The sequence below is a fragment of the Lonchura striata genome, chromosome 7 (genome assembly GCF_050655825.1).
Source record: "Lonchura striata isolate lonStrDom1 chromosome 7, ASM5065582v1, whole genome shotgun sequence".
Lineage (NCBI taxonomy): Eukaryota > Metazoa > Chordata > Aves > Passeriformes > Estrildidae > Lonchura > Lonchura striata.
The window spans coordinates 26,375,735-26,393,421 of NC_140709.1; the positions used below are offsets into that span (position 1 = coordinate 26,375,735).

A 17,687-nucleotide genomic window follows, 5' to 3' on the forward strand; every position below is an offset into this window, starting at 1 on the left:
CAGAAAGTAAAAAGATGATAAATATTTCTGTGTTTAGTTCTCTCACTGCTGACTGTCAGTGTATATTGTTTACCTGCACAACTTGCTTTTGTGAAGGATACCATGACTTTTAAAAGACTTTAGAAAAGGACTAAGTGAGTTTCCTTTGTAAAGACTGGCTATTGCCCTTGCCCTTGTTAAAGGACTCAGCAGACTTTTGCAAAGAGCTTTTCAGCCCAGGCTTTGGGCAGGGACAAAGCCAAAGAGCACTGATCTCACTCTTGGCTTTGCCGGCACCAAAGCAGGGCAGGAACCTCCTGCCCCTCTTGTCAGAGGATCAGCACATCACCCCTTGGCCCTCAACCCTTCTCGCTTGAAGCAGCAAATCCTGGTTTTGTCTGCACTGCTGACAAGTCTCCAGCTCCCAGGAAGGGAGCAGTGGAGGCCTAGCACAAGTGACTCTGGTCTCCCGGTGCTGGTGGGCAGCCTGCCAGTCACCCCAGCTGGAGGCTGTGCTAGCTCAGGCATTGCCCAAATTAGCAGTGACCCCTGATAACAAACTGCGTGAGTGAGGAGGCGCTGGGGACCATAAGGTGGTTTGCAGCAGCACAAGACTGTGCCTTACTGCCTGTCATGAGTGCAGGGACAGGCATTCCTATTGGCATCACAGTGCAGCCCCCGGGCAGCACCAGCACAGCAGACCACTGTGTGTGGTACAAAAGGCTATCAGTGTTTGCCCTACAGTGAGGACACAGCTGCATCTGCACCAAGGCAGGTGTGCTTCTGCTTCCACCCATGGCAAGTGTTTGCCTTCCCACCTGAGAGCTGCCTGTGCTGCAAACCCCAGCACCAAGACTGACCTCATGTAACAGCACCTGGAATGGGGGACTCCTAAATAAGACCAAGGTTCTTGCTGCACTGCAGGCAGGAGGGACCTGACAGGCAGAGAGACACAGGGACTCTTGGCCCTTTGCAAGCAGGCAGAGTGGAGTGAGAATTGCTGCCAGCATTTGCAGAGGGGCCCTGGCACACAAATCCTACTGAAGTGCAACAGCAGCAGGGGTGAACATTTCTCCTGTGCCCAGATGAAGTAAAGGCTGTGGCCTGGGGAAAGGAATTCAGATTTAAATCACTTGAATGCTTTTCACCATGCCTTACTGAAATTCCCTTCAAAATCCTAGCTTACATCAATACAATTTGTTTTTATATATACCTGTGCAATTACACACCTTAACACATTGCAGGAAAACAAAACCATGCCAAACTGTAGCCATACCCAGAAAGTTAAATAGAATTTGAAACCTTCTAACTGAATGAACCCAAAACTTGATTTCTAACGGTGACACAGACTTTAGCAACACCTAACAAGTGCTGCAGTTTGTAAAATGCCACCAAAAGTTCAAGTAAGTAAGACCAAAGTAAAATCAGGAAGAGTGGCTGCACATAAAACTAATCTTGCCAAACTCATAACTTATTAATTAACTATATTTGTACATATGAGTGCACACAAAATGTATGTAATAAGCTTTCTCTGGTCTCCCCAGGCACTCTTGCCATGAGCCACAGTTGGAATACTGAAGGGATGTTCCTGTCCTGAGGTGCCATTAGCCACAGCATGCAGAGGCAGGATCAGGGCCCTGGCCCAGAGCTGCAGGAGGGTTGGTGGTGATGAGGATGGGCCTCTGCCATGCCACAGCCACGGCTGGTCTTCATATCTCCTTGCTGTGACTCACAACACTGAGATAAAGAGGAAGCAGTGAAGTTCCTTACATCTAATTTTCTTGGGGGGTATAGTGCAGCCTGAAACATCTGAAACTTTTCAGACATGTAGTTTTTGAAACACAGCACATTATGCTTTTTCTTTTCTTTTTCTCTCAAAAGAAAACAGTCTCCATAGTGAAGTTGACATGATAAATTAGTATGGCCCTGGCAAAGCCCTCACTCTTCATTTGGCAAATACTTATTTATGGACTTTCAATTTGTGGCTTATGTAACAACAGGGTGAGTGACTTTCAAAAAAGCTCTGCCATGTATTGACCTGATACACCCTAATGGGTCCTTCAGAGCAATTAGGATTTATTGTGTTAGCGTCTATTGTGTATCCAGACCATTTTAAAAACATGTGTTATTTACCCAGAAAGCAGTAATGACTGTTTAAATACAGTGAGATTGTTTCTTAAACTCTTGCTGCACTATACATTGCAAAGAAGTTACTCCAAATATTTTTCAGAGTTAAATACTTTGCTCCATTGGGATTTCCAAGCTGGATTATTGTATGGCGTATATATTTGTATGCCTATAGCTGTAAGTGAACGGAGCTCTCAGGAAAGCTGCACAATGATCAGACTTGAAGCATGAAATCTGATATTTTTTTCTGAACTAAGGGACCAGTGCTTGCCACTCTAGCAAATGACCAGCTCGGGCCTTTTCCTAACTTAGAGACCAGAGCATTTCCCATGAACCACACAAGTTTTGCCCTGTCTGATCTGAAAGTCCAGCAAAAGTGACCTTAAGAGCCACAAAACTGTGGTTTGCGTCATCTCACATCCAATCTCTACAAGCACATGAGGTGGGGCCATCACCACTTCCCTGTAACCTCCTGGGGGCCAGCATGCAAGAACACAAGTGTTGGTTTCTGAAGACCAGTGCAGGTGTGAGAAGCCAAATCCTTGGCTGGGCTCCTCAGCAGGCCTGAAGGAGCCCAGCTTTGCAGCCCAGCAAGGATCAGCACTGGCTTACACCAGCTCTGACTGACCACAGAGTAAAACAAATCCCCAGCTCATATATGGGAGCCATCAAGTGCCTCCATGAAACAATAACAATATAGATTAATAACCTCTTGACTTGTCTTCAGACCAATGCTGTTTTTATCAGCGTTATCTCAAAAACAGTTCTTTACTTTTCTGCCTTTTTCCTGCCCTCTCCTTTGCTGTGTGAAGCCTTCAGGGTGAAACTGCTCAAAGCAGTTCTTCTTTGGCAAAATGCTTTGCCTGCCCTGCTTCAGATCACAGCCTTTGGAGACTTATTTCTATCTGCTTGATTTACACCAAAATTGACATATTATCTGTTACAGCTGCAGAGACAGAAGTACTAAGTAGTTTTTTTAGTCCAGAAAAAAAGAGGGACAGGTTTTTGCCTGAAAAATTTGTGGCAAGTATTTCAGAGTTAGGATGCAAGTTTGTAATGGCTAATCCTCTGGAGAACAGTCAGGCAGCCTAGACTGAAGCTGGCTATAACTTATGATTTCTGTTTTGTGGAAAATTCCAACATTAAAAAACAATGTAAAACACACCAGTTTGTTCCAAACAGGGCAAGCTGCTCATACTTCTGAGCAATCCAGCAGCATCAGGCAAAGCTAAAATGTTTCCTCTCAAAATATGGAGAATTCCTAGAAGCCCCCTGCTCAGGAAAGCCTTAGGAGCAAAGGATGGGGAGGACCTGAAGTGGGGAACATGGAAATCCTGGAGTGATGGATCTTGCCGACAAACTGGGCAGACTTCAGGCAGGAATTTGCCTGGTGAGCATTTGTCTCTTAGGTCCTGCCTGATTTTCAGAGAAAGTTGGTCAGTTAAAACAGAAACATTTCCAAGAGATTTTATGTCTCTGCCAAATGGACACTTTACAAAGAAACTGCCCTCAGTATGAACATCTGCAGTTATGGGTGGTCTTTCCTGGCCCTAAAATTCTATGAATTGGTGCAAAACATATGATAACAACTGTTGCTGTTAAAAGCAACTTCAGTCTGTGTTCAGAATAGTTCAAGTTCAGTCTGTCTTTTCCTGAAAACACAGAGTTTATTTAAAATAGATTTCAAACATGTAAGCCAGTTTGACTGCATTTCTTCACTAACATCTCAAGATGCTATGATCAAGACCTTCCAGATGCAGTGATTCTGGACTCTCTTGAGGCAACCTTAACGGATCATTATTTCCAGAAACTGGACTCCTTTACAACGTGCCATATTGCTCACTTAAGATCAGAAGCAATCAAAAATTATGCATTTGAAAACTTTATCCTGTATGTGTACTTATGTACATTACCCTAGAAGGAGAACATTTACATACATTTTGTGTTTCTATGAACTAGAAAGTATCAAAGCCAGAGACCTCCTGAAACAATGTCTCCTACCTGATCTTTTAGGTATTCTTGCTAAAATCAGGCACTACAGATTTTCCCTATCTGCTTTTGACATACTTAAAGTGCTTGACACAGAGCTAGAGGAATATAAGAACTAAGATTTAGCGAGTCATGTCATTCATATCACGTGGATAAAACTATGTTGAAATACAGATTTAAATCCCTGCATAATCAACATTTATTGGACACAATAAAAAGAGCCAGAAACAGATGAAAAGGCAGTTAGCACTAACTACATCTATACACATTTTGATTACTTCCTTCTTCAAGTCATTCATGGCATAATATAATACACAGGTCAAAGTGATTTTGGAAAGGATGTTGCAAGCAACCTTCCCATTCAGATATCAGTCAGATGAGAAGGATTAACCCGTGCAAGTGACCTTTAGGCACTGTAGTGGAATGGAAACAGGGAGCAGAGTCTGCAGCGGGGGCAGAATCTTCAGCAGGAGCCAGAATGGTCTTTTTCCAGCTCAAGGCTGAGTGGTTGATTTTTCAGCTCTCTGTGGCCATAAGGGCAGGGACTAATGTTAACAGAATTGGAGCAAACCAGGAAATTTGCTGGGTAAAAGAAGGAATCCATTCTCTAAATCCTGTACCTCACTGCCATGTACAGCAACACTGAGCATGCAATTATGTTATCCGGCTTGGGATATGACCTGGTGATGCAAGGAAGTGCTCCAAAATATTCCCCAACTGCTATCATAGAGTTGCCAAAAATATTGATGACAAGGTTGTGTACTTCTCTTAAAGGCTTTTTTTTTTACCAAACTGATTTTGTAAAAGCAACAAGCTGACACAAAAGGCAGCACAATTGCTGCAGAGATGGGGCTCACGTAGGTCAGCATCTTCCTTATGGCATGAAAACTAAAGTAGCTGAAGTAGCTTGGTTCAGCTTTTAGCTCAGAAAAGTCTGTCCAACTGCAGGAGAATTCATGCTGGAATGTACTTCCCTTATGCTGGTAAATTAACTGTCCCACTATTTGTGACAAAGGAGAAGCTGAGCCCTTCTTCATGTCTCCTTCAGACTGGCAGTGCCAGACCCCCAGCCATTACACCATCACGAGGCAGACAAGATTCTACTGGGTGCCCTCACAGAAATCCCTGTGCAAGCTTCCACCTGTGCCAGGTGCTGAATGTACCTGCAGTTTAAACTGCTCTTGGGCCGAGCAGATAGGGAACACAAAAAAAAAAAAAAAAACAGAAAGGAAAGGTAATTCTCCCTGGTTTTGCAAACACAAAAGGTTTGTGATTTGTCTCTATGGCCAGAGAGAGCTGTGAAATCAGTCCCATGGCGCTAAGCTGGAAAAACACTATTCTGGCTCCTGCTGCAGATGCTGTTCCCCGTCTCTGTTCCACTAGAGCACACAAGACTGACAACCTCTGCTCTCTGCTGCAGGGAGGCAAGGCAGCACCACCCTTCAGCCAGGGCCAGACTTACTCAGTTTTGTCCTGAAGACAAAATCCATCTTCTGGTAGACGAGCAGTCTGGAGGCAAATAAGGCAGATTCCTTACCTGGGCCAGCCAGGCTGCATCCTGACAGCACCAAACATCCCTCTTTCAGGGAGGAAGGGATAGAGAGCAAGGTGAGAAGACAGAGTAATCCTTTCAGCTGAGACTTTGCCAAGGAAATTGCTAATTAGCAGAGAGAGGATGTACTGTGGCTGGTGAGAGACAGACACGTTCTGTGTTGTGAGACAGTGCCTTCAACCAGCTCTATCTGTGAGACAGTGAGCTCCCTGATTGTGTTTGTACTGCAGGAGCCATCCCAGCAACACCAGCTGAGCCCTTGATGCCCGCTGTGCTGCCTACAGCCTCGTATGAAACCCTTGATGGGATTCCAGACAGACAAAAATCTCGGTTGTAAATCTTATTTTCACTGTTCTAATACAACCAAACCTATTTTGTACAGACACACAGAATGGCTGTGGCTTCCAGGTCATGGAAAAAGACTGGTACTGGAGCAGCACCTGCATTTCCTAGGCTTGCTTGGATATCCAGGAGAAAGGAGAGTGTTGTACTCGTAGCTACCAGAGGAAACAGGGAGGCATTTTCAATCTCTACCAGCAGTGAGATGGTGGTCCACAACTGTGTGTGTGTGTATCTCTAGAGTTTGGAAACATTTTAAGCTGCGACTACTAAATTTGGTCAGCTGGTATCTAGTCTAACCACACTGAGCTTAATCTGCAAAAGCCCAGTTTAAACTTGTGGGACTGTGTGTGGTTGTGCTTGAGATGAGCACCTGTTCAGCAGCCCTGTCTTCAAGGATAGCTGAAACATACATCCATTAGCTACGAAGAGGCAACAAACTAACCATCACACCCCACAAACTTCTTCCACAGATTACATTTAGATTCCCTGACAACATAAAAGGAATGATTTTCAATTTTTTGTCTCTGTGTACTTTCCATGGGGGCTTAGATGCCCTGAATTTCTCTTCAATACTTAACCACATTTATGTAGGGTCAAACCTGCATTGTGGCTCTTTTAATCTGGTGTATTACCAAGACACAGCTGTGTTGGACACATAGGCTCCTGATTAAACCTAGTACAAGAAGTTCAGGAGATGAACTGAGACAGATACCAGCAGTAATCTGATCTCTACAGAAGTAGGGATTAAACATATTCACTGCCTAAAACAATCCCAAGGTGTGCTGGGCCAAAATGTTCTTTAAGAACTTCTGTATGTACTGGTGAAGGCCTTAGTGTGACTGAGAGCTGGCACAAATATGGAGAGATCTGAGGGGAGAGAGGTGGAGACAAGTGCTCTTTGCACTGTGCAGACTTGTAAAAGGATGGGCAAGGTTTCGTCTTCAGCCTGAGCAGATTCCTCACCTTTACTAAGCTATGTGAGGTGTTATCAGGCCCTTCCCTAAACAGATCATAAAAACCCGTGCAGGTGATTATTTTATGAAAAAAAAGGGGAGAAACAACAAGAGCAAAACAACAGCAGTGGTATCCAAGTCTCCGCTGGGGAAAGAGGGGCAGGCCACAGGCAAACAGGAGCCCCAAGGTGTGTCGTGGCAAGCTGCAGAAGGGACAGGGCTGTTTAGAGGGGCTGCAAAGTACCTCCTGTGACCGGCTCGGAGCTTTAGAGAGTGAAATCCAATTTACCTGCCACAAAGAAGCGGCTGGCGAGGCCCCCCCAGAGCCGGTGGGTAAAGGAGGGCTGCCAGTTCCCACCCCCGAGCTGCCCCCGCCCAGGCAGCCCGGAGGGAAGGGGGAAGGGGCAGCCATGGCAGTAAGCGCAGGAACAATTCACTGGAGAGCCACGGTGCGCTTTGCAGTTTGCCCACTAATTACTATTAAGCCCCGGTTCCTTTTTGTGTTCCAAGGGGCGTCTTCAATGTGGCACTGCTTCTTGGGCCTTTCATGCGGCCGGGCTAACCCCTGAATAGCGGGCTCCCCCGCCCCTCCTCGCTACCTCTCCCTTTTTCTTTCCCCCTTTTGCTTTTCTGATAGTATTTTCTGTCCATGTTGTGTAAGGCCCTAAATGAATCTTGACTGCCCCTACAGCCGACTGGAGACGCACAAAGGCGGCCCATTCCAGTGGCCACAGCGCCATTGTGTGCCCTAACAATGCACTAATTGGCGGCGACAATTGCGCGGCTGGGCAAGGAGAGGGGCGGCGGGGGGTGGGGTGGAACACGGGACGTGGGTCCGTCCGGCCGCTCAGGCGGGCAGGAGGAAGAAAAGCGTGAGGGGCGAGGAACGCGCTCCGCTCCGCGGCTCGCCCGGGCACGTCCCGTCCCGTCCCGTCCCACGCAGCGTGCTCCAAGGGCCCCCCGCTCTCCTGCAGGGACGTGCCAAGCGAAAAACTGCAACGCGTGGCTATGCAGAGCAAGAGCTGTGCAAGCTAAGAGGGTCATCACAATGTCCAGGCTGTCTCACCATGCCACAGGCTGAAGAACTCAGGTGATGAGGACACCACTGAGATATTCACGCTAAATGGTCACACAGCCAAGAAGATGCTGGTGCTGGGGCACTCTGCCCAGGGTACGCATGGGAGACTGCTCACCTGCTTCTAAATGGAGCTTAATATACCTGTGTTTTGCACCAGAAGAGTGGGATGCAAGGACAGGGTGTCCTACAGCACTCTGCTGAGGGAGGTGCTGGTCCTGTGGAGTAGGAGCCTGTGGTGCGGCTGGGAGCAGGGGAATGAATCTGGGCCACATCTCCAGTACCAGCAAAGCTGAGGGCTGAAGGGATGAAAGGGACAACAGGTGCCATAGCAGTGAAGCTGCTTATTGCCACTACGACACCACCCAGGACTCAGGAGGGACTAACTCAGTCTCACACTGAAATATGGCAGAAATGAGCCCATGGACTTAGAATGGTGTCCCAGTATGAAGTTAAGCCTGGAGTTTGAAAGCTGATGTAGCTGACAAGTGAGGGGCAGATTTCAGCTCTATTCATTAGCTTTTTAGATAAAATATGGGACAAGAAATGGCATGGACAATGTTTTTGAGAAAGAAGTATGGAAGGCTCATCCAATTGCGTTTGGCTCAAAATTAATTCAGACAGTTGAGAGACATGGGGTTAGATGCTGAAGCGCTCAACGCCTACCCATCTGTTTTCCATACAGCTCCTATCAGCTCCCTCAGAGGACAGTGAAGACCAGCATGTGTGGAGCACTGTGGTTCCTGACAGAGAAAGCAAGGCCAGCCACAATATTCAAAATCATGAAGGGCTTTGAAAAATCTTCTGGGCAAAGATGTTTCTCTGATTTGAACCTAACTAATCTTTGAGGAGCATTGTCCACAGCAGGGTCAGGAACTAGGTATTTCTCCTACCCCTCTCAGGACAGCTGTGGGATTGCTGTGTGGGGGAGACTTCTACTAGATGTTTTGATAAAGAAGAATTACTTCCTGCATCTGGAAAGAAGCAAGAAAACACCATCCCATATAGTGGCATCTGAACAGGGAACAACTCCATAGGAACCATCTCTAGTGGAAGAGCAATACTTTGCTACTAAGTCCTATATATCAGCATGGCTTGGAGAAGCAATCTTGCCATAACCTCATGAAGGGCAGACACAAGAAGCAGGGAGGACAAACTGGAGCTACAGACCCATGGACAGGCAGGCACTATGCCTGGATCTAAACTCCCTGGTGCTCTGACTGATTAGGACTGGCGTTTCAGTTTGGTCCACTACATACAAACACTAAACTCAGATGAGAAGTCTGGTCCTGCAGCCAAAATGCTGAGGGGAAGCCTAATGTGAGCCCAGTGTGAGTAGCAGAGTCACAACAGCCTAGAGCTGGAAGTGTGCAGAGTACACTGGGTAGAAACTCTGGGACACTGAACTCTTGCCCTTTTCACCCCTTTTCACCCCATGGCCACACAGAGCACAGCAGTTCTCTTATTGTAATCTCTCAGATTTTATGGTTCAGTATTTCTGTGAAACACCAAAGGACATCCCTGCTGCCAGGAGGAACCTAATCTCTCCATTTACTGCAAGGTGGACTTAGCAGCTGTGTTAGCTTCTAGAATGTGGTGGTGCTAATATCCTCCCTGAGACAAAATCATTAGTTACCTGCTCTAAACATAGTAATTGTGCTTCTGTTTGCCCTCCCCTAGCAGGCCTCCACACAACTCCTGCTGACAACTATGGAAACATTCCCATGGATTGCCACAGATGCAGGAGGAGTGCCTTATATAGTGAGACTTCTCTGCCTCCCCTTTGCCCTAAGCACTTCATAGAAGTACTTTATTGTTTTATGACAGTGCAGTTAACACTTGACATAAATCTCTAAGCACAGCTAACAGTGTTGATACTGTGTAAATACCTACAGTAGAGACCTGTATTTCATTATGCTTTTGCCTTCTTTTACCTGTTATCACCCAGGGTTAACTCTGTGCTAGATGCACTTGTATTTCACAAGGAACCTGCCAATTTTATACCCTGCTACAGCTCCTGTCTTTAAATACTGAGAACCCAGCCTGGGTTCTTTGACAAACTGCAGTTTTCATTGGAGCCAGCAGATCTGCTTAGAGGATCAAACATGCTGTCTGTCAAATCTGAAACAAGTGTCCTTCAGAAGTGCAGAGTCCAAGGCAGAACAGGACATTTTGCAGTATGTACACAAGAGAGTACCCACCAATGTCACAAGCCATTGCGTGACAATGTCTGATGACAGGATGGTGCTGGCCATTTGTTTTTCACCCTAGCCTTGCTTTCCTGGGCATTTGTACCCCTGCCCATAGAAATCACTGCAGGGGAAGGTACAAACAGAGGGAGAGACATAGAATCACAGAATAAGCTGAGTTGGAAGGGACCAACAAGAACTAGGAAGTTGAACTCCTGGACCTGCACAGCGCCATCCCTAAGAGTCACACCCTGTGCCTGAGAGCATTATTCAAAGACTTCTTGAACTCTGCCAGGTTTGGTGCTGGGACCACTTCCCTAGGGAGCCCATTCCAGTGCCCAACCAGCCTTTCCCTAACATCCAGCCTAAATCCCCCCCAACACAATTTCAGGCCATTCCCTCTGTTCCTGTCACTGGTCACCAGAAGGAAGAGATCAGTGCCTGCCCCTCCTCTCTCCCTCACAGGGAAGTTGTGACTGCAGTGAGGTCTTCCCTCAGTGTCCTCTCCTCCAGACTGAACAGACCAAATGACCTCAGCTGCTCCGCATATGGTTTCCCCTCAAGGCCCTTCACCATCTCTGCTGCCCTCCTCTTGGATGGTCTCCAATACCCTAACATCTTACTTGTATAGTGGTGCCCAAAACTGCACACTCCTTGTGTTTCGTTACTTTGTTGCTGTACTTCAGATATTTGCCTGAAATGACAGTCAGATATAAGATTAATTTATAATCTAAAATGCTAGAAAAGCACTTTGGACTGAACTGCTTTATGCATGCTGATTACATCTATTACTTTCTTACACTGATTGAGTGATTTGCACTTTCTTATTTTTTAACAGTACCTAACTTTAATAATAATTCCTTCTTACTCACCTCTAAATGCATCATGATAAACATGATGATTTTCAACTAAATGAAAGTTCAGTCCTTTAACAGAAGCTCTTATTTGACTTGTCTTGCTTTCCAGATGAGCCTCACAACTTCATTTTTAATATTTAAATTAATGCTAATGCCTTGAAACTAAATTATAGAAAATTGAAAGTCACTTACTATAAACAATGGACTGACTTTTTTAAGGCATGTTTGCAGCTTCAATGCCAAGTTTTATATTTGTCTATGCTTAAAATGGATGGAATTTACTCCTGCTTGCCTTGAAGACTTTGTCTGGTTTTAATTGTAACACTTGATTATCTGAGATGCTTTTCACCACCTTCTCAGAGTGGTAATACTCAGGCCTTTAAATGGAACCACTATTTTGGAGAGTATTTAGTTAAACAAGAACTCTTAACAAGACAGTCCAGAGCTAGGTACACACAGTCCCAGAATATTTTCATTTGCCCTCAGTGTGCTCTTACTGAAAAGGTATGGTAAGCCTCACACCTGGAAGGTCCCCCTCAGTCCCTATGGAAAGGAGGAGGTTGCTAGCTCCATTCTTTCAGAAAACCAGTCAACCTCACATAATAACCCAAATGTTCTTAATTTTGAGAGTTAGAAGGGAAGCTCTTTTAAAATTAATTACCCTGATTTTAAAAGAGCTTGAGCTTGGATTGACATGCTCTTCCCAGGACTCCACAGACCCCATGGTCTCTGCTCTGTGTGGATGCTTTTTCACACCATCTCTTACAGGGTGAAGTGAGGAGGGGAGGTGGCAGTGAAAGGGGAAGGAGATGTCATAACAGAATTTGCTCACCTTATAAAGCAAATAAGGAGGAAGAGAAGGTCTTGCACATGGTTTCCTTGTGCAGCTTGTGTGGTCCCAGTCAAACATTAACTCATTGCTTGTAGTTGATTTCATCACAGGAATGAAATCCAAAGGTTCCTGCAGGAGAGAGGAGTGACATTCCTGATGGACTTCTGGTCTTTCTGAGGAGGGGCAGGAAGATAGTGAAGGAAGGGATATATCCTTCTCTTTGAAATATGCTGCCAGAGCATAGTGCTGGGCGTGGAATTCTCTGGGGAGTCTCAGGCAGGGGTTTTAGACCCATGAGGTCCACCACAGCTCTGTGCTGCAATCTTCAGCCATCAAATCCAGATTCAAGGAGCTGCAGAAGCTCCTTAGCTGGTGCACTGGAAGAAACAACCAAGAAGAACAAGAATCTTGCCTGCTCCTACATCCACAGGTGTGAGAACCCTCATAACATGGGCAAAATCCTGCCCTTCCAGACCCTCAGTGATCCTCTCAGCTCACCTGGGAGATGCTTCCTTTATTTAAGAGTTCAAGGCCTTGACCTTGGAACCTTCTGGCAGAGGACATGTGGCAGCCACACAGTCAGCAGCTGCCTCCTGCAAGCCTCCCAGGAGCTCTGTTTCCCGGGGTGCCTCAAAGCCACAGTAAGCTCCCCTGGGAGCTTCTGGCAGAGGTCAGCAGCATTAAAAATCTAGGAATTTGTGGTTTTCCAAAAACACAAGATTTAACTGGGAATCCAAACCCCCCACTGCCTGATGCAGACATCAGCAGTACTTCCGGAGGCCCTCCTGGCTGAGATCTGGGAACAGTAAGTATCATATTTTCTCAGTTTCAGAAGACTTTAACCAGCAGAGAAGCATTTTTAAGAAAACTATCACTCTTTCAGAGCTTGCCCTACCCATGGTACAGTACCCACCAGAAGGCAATTTAAAAAAGACACATAACCTTTTTTTAGTGTTTATTGAGAGTTGCCTTTATACAGGAGGGACTGGTGCTCTGATGCAGTCACAAGTGAACCCAAATAAACCCTGCTCAAGTGTCAACAAGCGATTCAACTTAATGAATTTAAATTATAACATCATTACACATCAATAATAAATTAAGACTATTACCCAGGAGTTGCAGATAATTAAAAAAAATCCTCCTCAAAAGTAAAAAAAACAAACAACGCAAACAATGAAACACACGTAACAATGTCGCAAATAAGTTAACACAGTAATACACACACATAAGGGTATTCCAAAAACTCAGGGTGCATTGCCAGCAATGCTAAAATTCACTCAAAGTGTTGCAGGTGAGCTGGTGCTCTGGCAGGAAGGAAAGCACAGGCTGCCAGGGACCACACGAGCCACTGTGCTCTGCTGCTCACACCTGGATTTTCCTGGCTTTTAACTGCCTTGACTGAAGTTGATTTGGAAGCTGCCTTTTATCACTTAGTACCTATGAAACATACGTTTTGCTCATTAATTTACTTTTGCTTACATCAGGTATAGGAGGGATTCATAGAAGGTAACCTGGCATCACAGGTATTAATTAAAAATCAAAACTGAAAGCGCAGTTTAGTTTAAGCAAAATCAAATCAACTTGGTAGACAAGTGCATAAGCAAAACTGAAACAAATCCTTTTTCCACCAAAAGCATTGTGTGGAAAAATCCTGTGTATTCAAGGATTTATAATGGTATAACATGTGGATTACACAGGAGTAAATAAATAATTGAGCCACTGACACTTGTACACAAAGTCTAATACAAAGTCCTAGACAGCTGATAGCTCTCCAGACCTAGATATCTCTGATGCTGACCACAAGTGGCATGTCTGCAATTTGGATTAATGGCCACACTAAGGAATTTGGGTGAAATTGGCATTTTAAGATATGACTCAAGTCATTACAGCCACACCAGGGTTTTCAAGTAAAGAAGGACTTTGCACATTGTTATCCAGGCTGTTTCCTCACTGTACGGCTAAAATGCAGTAACAGCATTGCTGCTGTTAAAGGGGATTCCTGCTACTGGTGTCAAATGTGGACTTACAAATTCACAGTTAGTATGGACTTGTGCCCCAGGCTGACAAATGCCACATACTTCAGCAAATAATGCTAAAATTTCAACGGGTTAACCCTCTCTCTAAGGTGAGGCTGACCAAACCCTCACTGGGTCAGCCTTCAGGGAGCCAGGCTGCATTAAAATTGAGCTTTGAGGAAACATCTTCACTCCCACAGCACTGGACCCAGCTGTGCAGGTGAGCAGGGGGCTCTGTGTGGAAGTTCCAGCCACATTGTGTGGACTGGCCAGGGGCTCCAGGAGGAGCAAAACTACATGTGACCTGACCCTGTTTTAATTCTCTGTACTTGACATTATATATATGCACAGCTTCTGAAGGTCTTGCACAACTGCATCTCAGGCTAAGCAGCCCAGCAAGTCTCAAAAATACACATAATAAGAACCAATACCATCTCCATGCTATCCTCTCTCATAATGCCCTCACAAAGCATAGACAGTAGACAAATGTTATGGTTACCATTCCTAGCATGATGGAAACTGTTGCGAGCAAGGGTTTTAAGCTCCAATGCCAAACACATTGCATCATGGCAGAGCATTTCTTAAAAAAAATCATTCACTTCTCAAAATTTAAGGCACCAAAATGAGCAAAAGTGAGGAGTTCCCACATAGCTTGGTGTCTTCACAGCTGGTATATGAAGCCTGTCGAGCTAACTTCATGAGGGCAGAACAAGCAAACTGATTTACTCAGCTGTTCCTGCAAAAGAGCAGGCCCAGCCACAAGAGCATTTCAGTTTAAGTCTACAAGTTAATAAAACAGCAGATGCAATCAGGAAATCCAAAACAGGAAGAGAGATGCTAATATACTGTACTGTAAGGCACTCCTACTGGGAAGGGAAAATTGGGAGGCAAATTACAAAGGAGAGATGACTGGACTCAACTGGTTCAAAAGCAACACAATGACCTATGAAGCTCCAAGCCTGGCTATAGGCTCTGTACTGTGAGTAAGGACAGGGACAGATACTGTGGAGAGAGAGGGGAGACTGGCTTGCAACTCAGTGGCAGAAAAAAAAAAGATAGACCTTTAAGATGATTATTCAATTAATTTTTTAATACAGATCAACAGTCAGCTGCAATTCAGGCAGTGACCTTTGGGAAGCTTAGGAAATTCAGTGGCTGCTGTTGCTACAGGGAAAAGCAAAACTCAACTGGACAGCTTCCCTATTTCATTGTAAAGAGACATCCTCTGCTCTTTTTAAAAATTGTTCAAGACATTATCATCAATCTATTGTAATACACACACTATCCTAATAATAAGAGAAGCCTTGACAAGAGGGGCTCTAGAGATACCCTGATGATTCACTCCTAACAGGGCCATCAGAGCCTGTGCAGTACTGCAAAACACGTAACTTCCTCTCCAAAGAGTACTTCCCACGTAAGTACCAGCTCCTGTGGATCCCAGCAGTGAGCTCATATTGGTATGTGCCAGCCAGGATATTTTGTCACATCACCAACCCATCATTTCCCACCATGTTAGACAGACAAAAAACAAGAAAAGCAATAGGAGGAGTCCTACATAAGAAATACAAATTTCTCTTTTTATAGATTGATAACACAAAAAGAGCTGCAGTTTGCATCCCCTAAGTAGGCCCATCTTCCCATTAAAGGAAAGGTAGATGGTTAGGGTAAAGAGGAAAAGACCCTTGAATAAGGATCTCGGTAGTATGCTAGATTAAAATAATATCAGACTAACAACTGTAAGTACCTGTAGAGAGTCCACTGCAGTTAAGCAATGGACTCTCTACAGGTATGGTCCACTGCAGTTAAGCATCCTGTTTTTACACTGATAACAAGTTCAGTATAAAGCAAAAGCAGTAACTGAATTACAGACCAATTCCTTCTCAGTCAGTTATGAAAGCATCTTCTCTTTGAAGAAGATAAACAGTATATTTTATTCTTGATTCACAATGAAAACTGGCATCATTCAAACCATGCATGGGTAGGACAAGACTGAAGTACTAATGCATAATTTCACCTGGGGTAGGGGGAGAGTGTGGGCAGAGTTGTGCAATCTGCAAAGCCCCCAGGAACTTTACCAGCTGATGCCCATCCAGAAGTCTGCAGAGCAGAGCCACGTGCAGGCTGTGGGCTGCAGAATGGACAGACAGTAGCAGTGGGGACCAGCATGGAGCACTGGTAGTACAGCAGAAACAACCATACAAGGGTACAGTGCTGTTTGAAACCCAAACCACCTGCAGAACCCCATGCTGAGGCTCCTGCTTGCAACTGGCTCTGCAAGAAAATCAACTGAGGGCAGGATTAAACCTTCATTATGCTTACAAAAATTGGTGACAGAATACTTTATCTTACCCATTCATAAGGAATAACTGGTTTTGGATAGGAGCTAGGCATCCCTGAGAGGACATCATCTTGACTTTACAGCCTGCTCCAAGAGCTACCGTGAAGCTTTATCACTTTTCCAAAGTACAAATGAACGTCTATTCATTTTAGGAACTATCTGGTTTACAACAACACTGGATTTTAACGCAAATAGCATGATCTCTATTGTACAGTATCCTTTTACATAAAGGTCTGGGCACTGACAGAGTATCATAACATGCTCTTGCTCTATGTAATTTGCAATGGCAGTGGTTTCAGACCCATGATGAATTTCAGCAGTTTTGCAAACATCTTTTTTTATCCTTTAAAACTCTGTTATAGCAAAGAAACTGTTCTGTAGTACCTGCACAAACCCAGAGCAACTCCAATGCTGTCTGTGTTGTTATTCCAGAGTTCAATTCCTATATCTAACCACCCACATAACTGGTACTTTGGAGATAGGATATCTGTGAAAGTAACTAATATTTTGCAATGTCTGAACCTTGATTCCTTGACTCCATATGGCTTTTGACAGTACACTCAAGCAGCCTTCTCCAAACTGAGCTGGATATGAACGAGCACTGTGAGGTATCGTAAATACCAGAGCATGATGATATGAAAAAAACCACCAGTTTTTCTTTAATGGCCTAACATTATGCCTACAGATAATTCAAAATAGTACCTGCCAAATGCTGACAGTTTCAGAGCTACTGGCTTTGCCACAGCAGTAATTGTAGTGACACAAGCTGAAAAACATGGGAGCGTTCTGTTTATTCAGCCAGTACCAGTGCAGTTCCTGTTTGCCTGACTAATTCCACAATACTTCCCCAGTGTTTGCATTTCTGAATGCACAGGGAATTCTTTGCATGGGAATGGATTTGCAAGGAACATTATACCTTTAAGGGCGATAGCCAAAAGCAACTCATTTCACATGAGGAACAGTGAGCTGAGACAGAGACACCATTGTGTATGGTATTAATTTTAGTGACAAAGGTGCATGATTCACCAGGTATAATAAGTATGGGAATCCCTCCAGCACTTTGCTAAGAACATGGAAAAACCCTCACTTTCTTCTAAAGAATCCCTGGAAAAGAAAAGGCACTGCTTGTCTAATGTATAGAGATATAAACGTGCTTCTGTATATATATAGTAGTTGCACTCAAATTTCAGAAAGCTACTTTTTTCTTTGACTGGAGGCTGAAAAAGGTAACCGCTTATATTCCAGTACGAGGCAACTCATTGCAGCATTTTACCTTTTAATGTAAGCATGATGTACCCTGTTCTTTTATTTAAAATACTTCAGCAATTGGTGAGATGCTTCAACAATCAAAACTGCTTTCTGCCTTGAATGCAACAGTCTGTAGATTATATAGGAAGCAAAAATCAGTATTCCATATTTTCACAGACCTATGTGAGAGG

At 44.6% G+C, this 17,687-nt stretch overlaps 1 protein-coding gene across 4 annotated transcripts in view; it reads right to left on the reverse strand.

Annotated features, from left to right (window-relative positions):
- Positions 1-17,687, reverse strand: part of PLEKHM3 (pleckstrin homology domain containing M3) — a 93,647-nt gene that overhangs the window by 2,163 nt on the left and 73,797 nt on the right. For 2 of the 4 annotated variants that reach the window (XR_014956757.1, XR_014956756.1), the window contains one exon: positions 11,896-12,024. Coding sequence is in view for 2 of the 4 variants with exons in the window: in XM_085585249.1 (XP_085441375.1) it covers positions 17,588-17,675 (88 nt within the window). In the remaining 2 variants the exon portion in view is untranslated. The other 2 variants (XM_085585250.1, XM_085585249.1) reach the window with 2 other exon arrangements.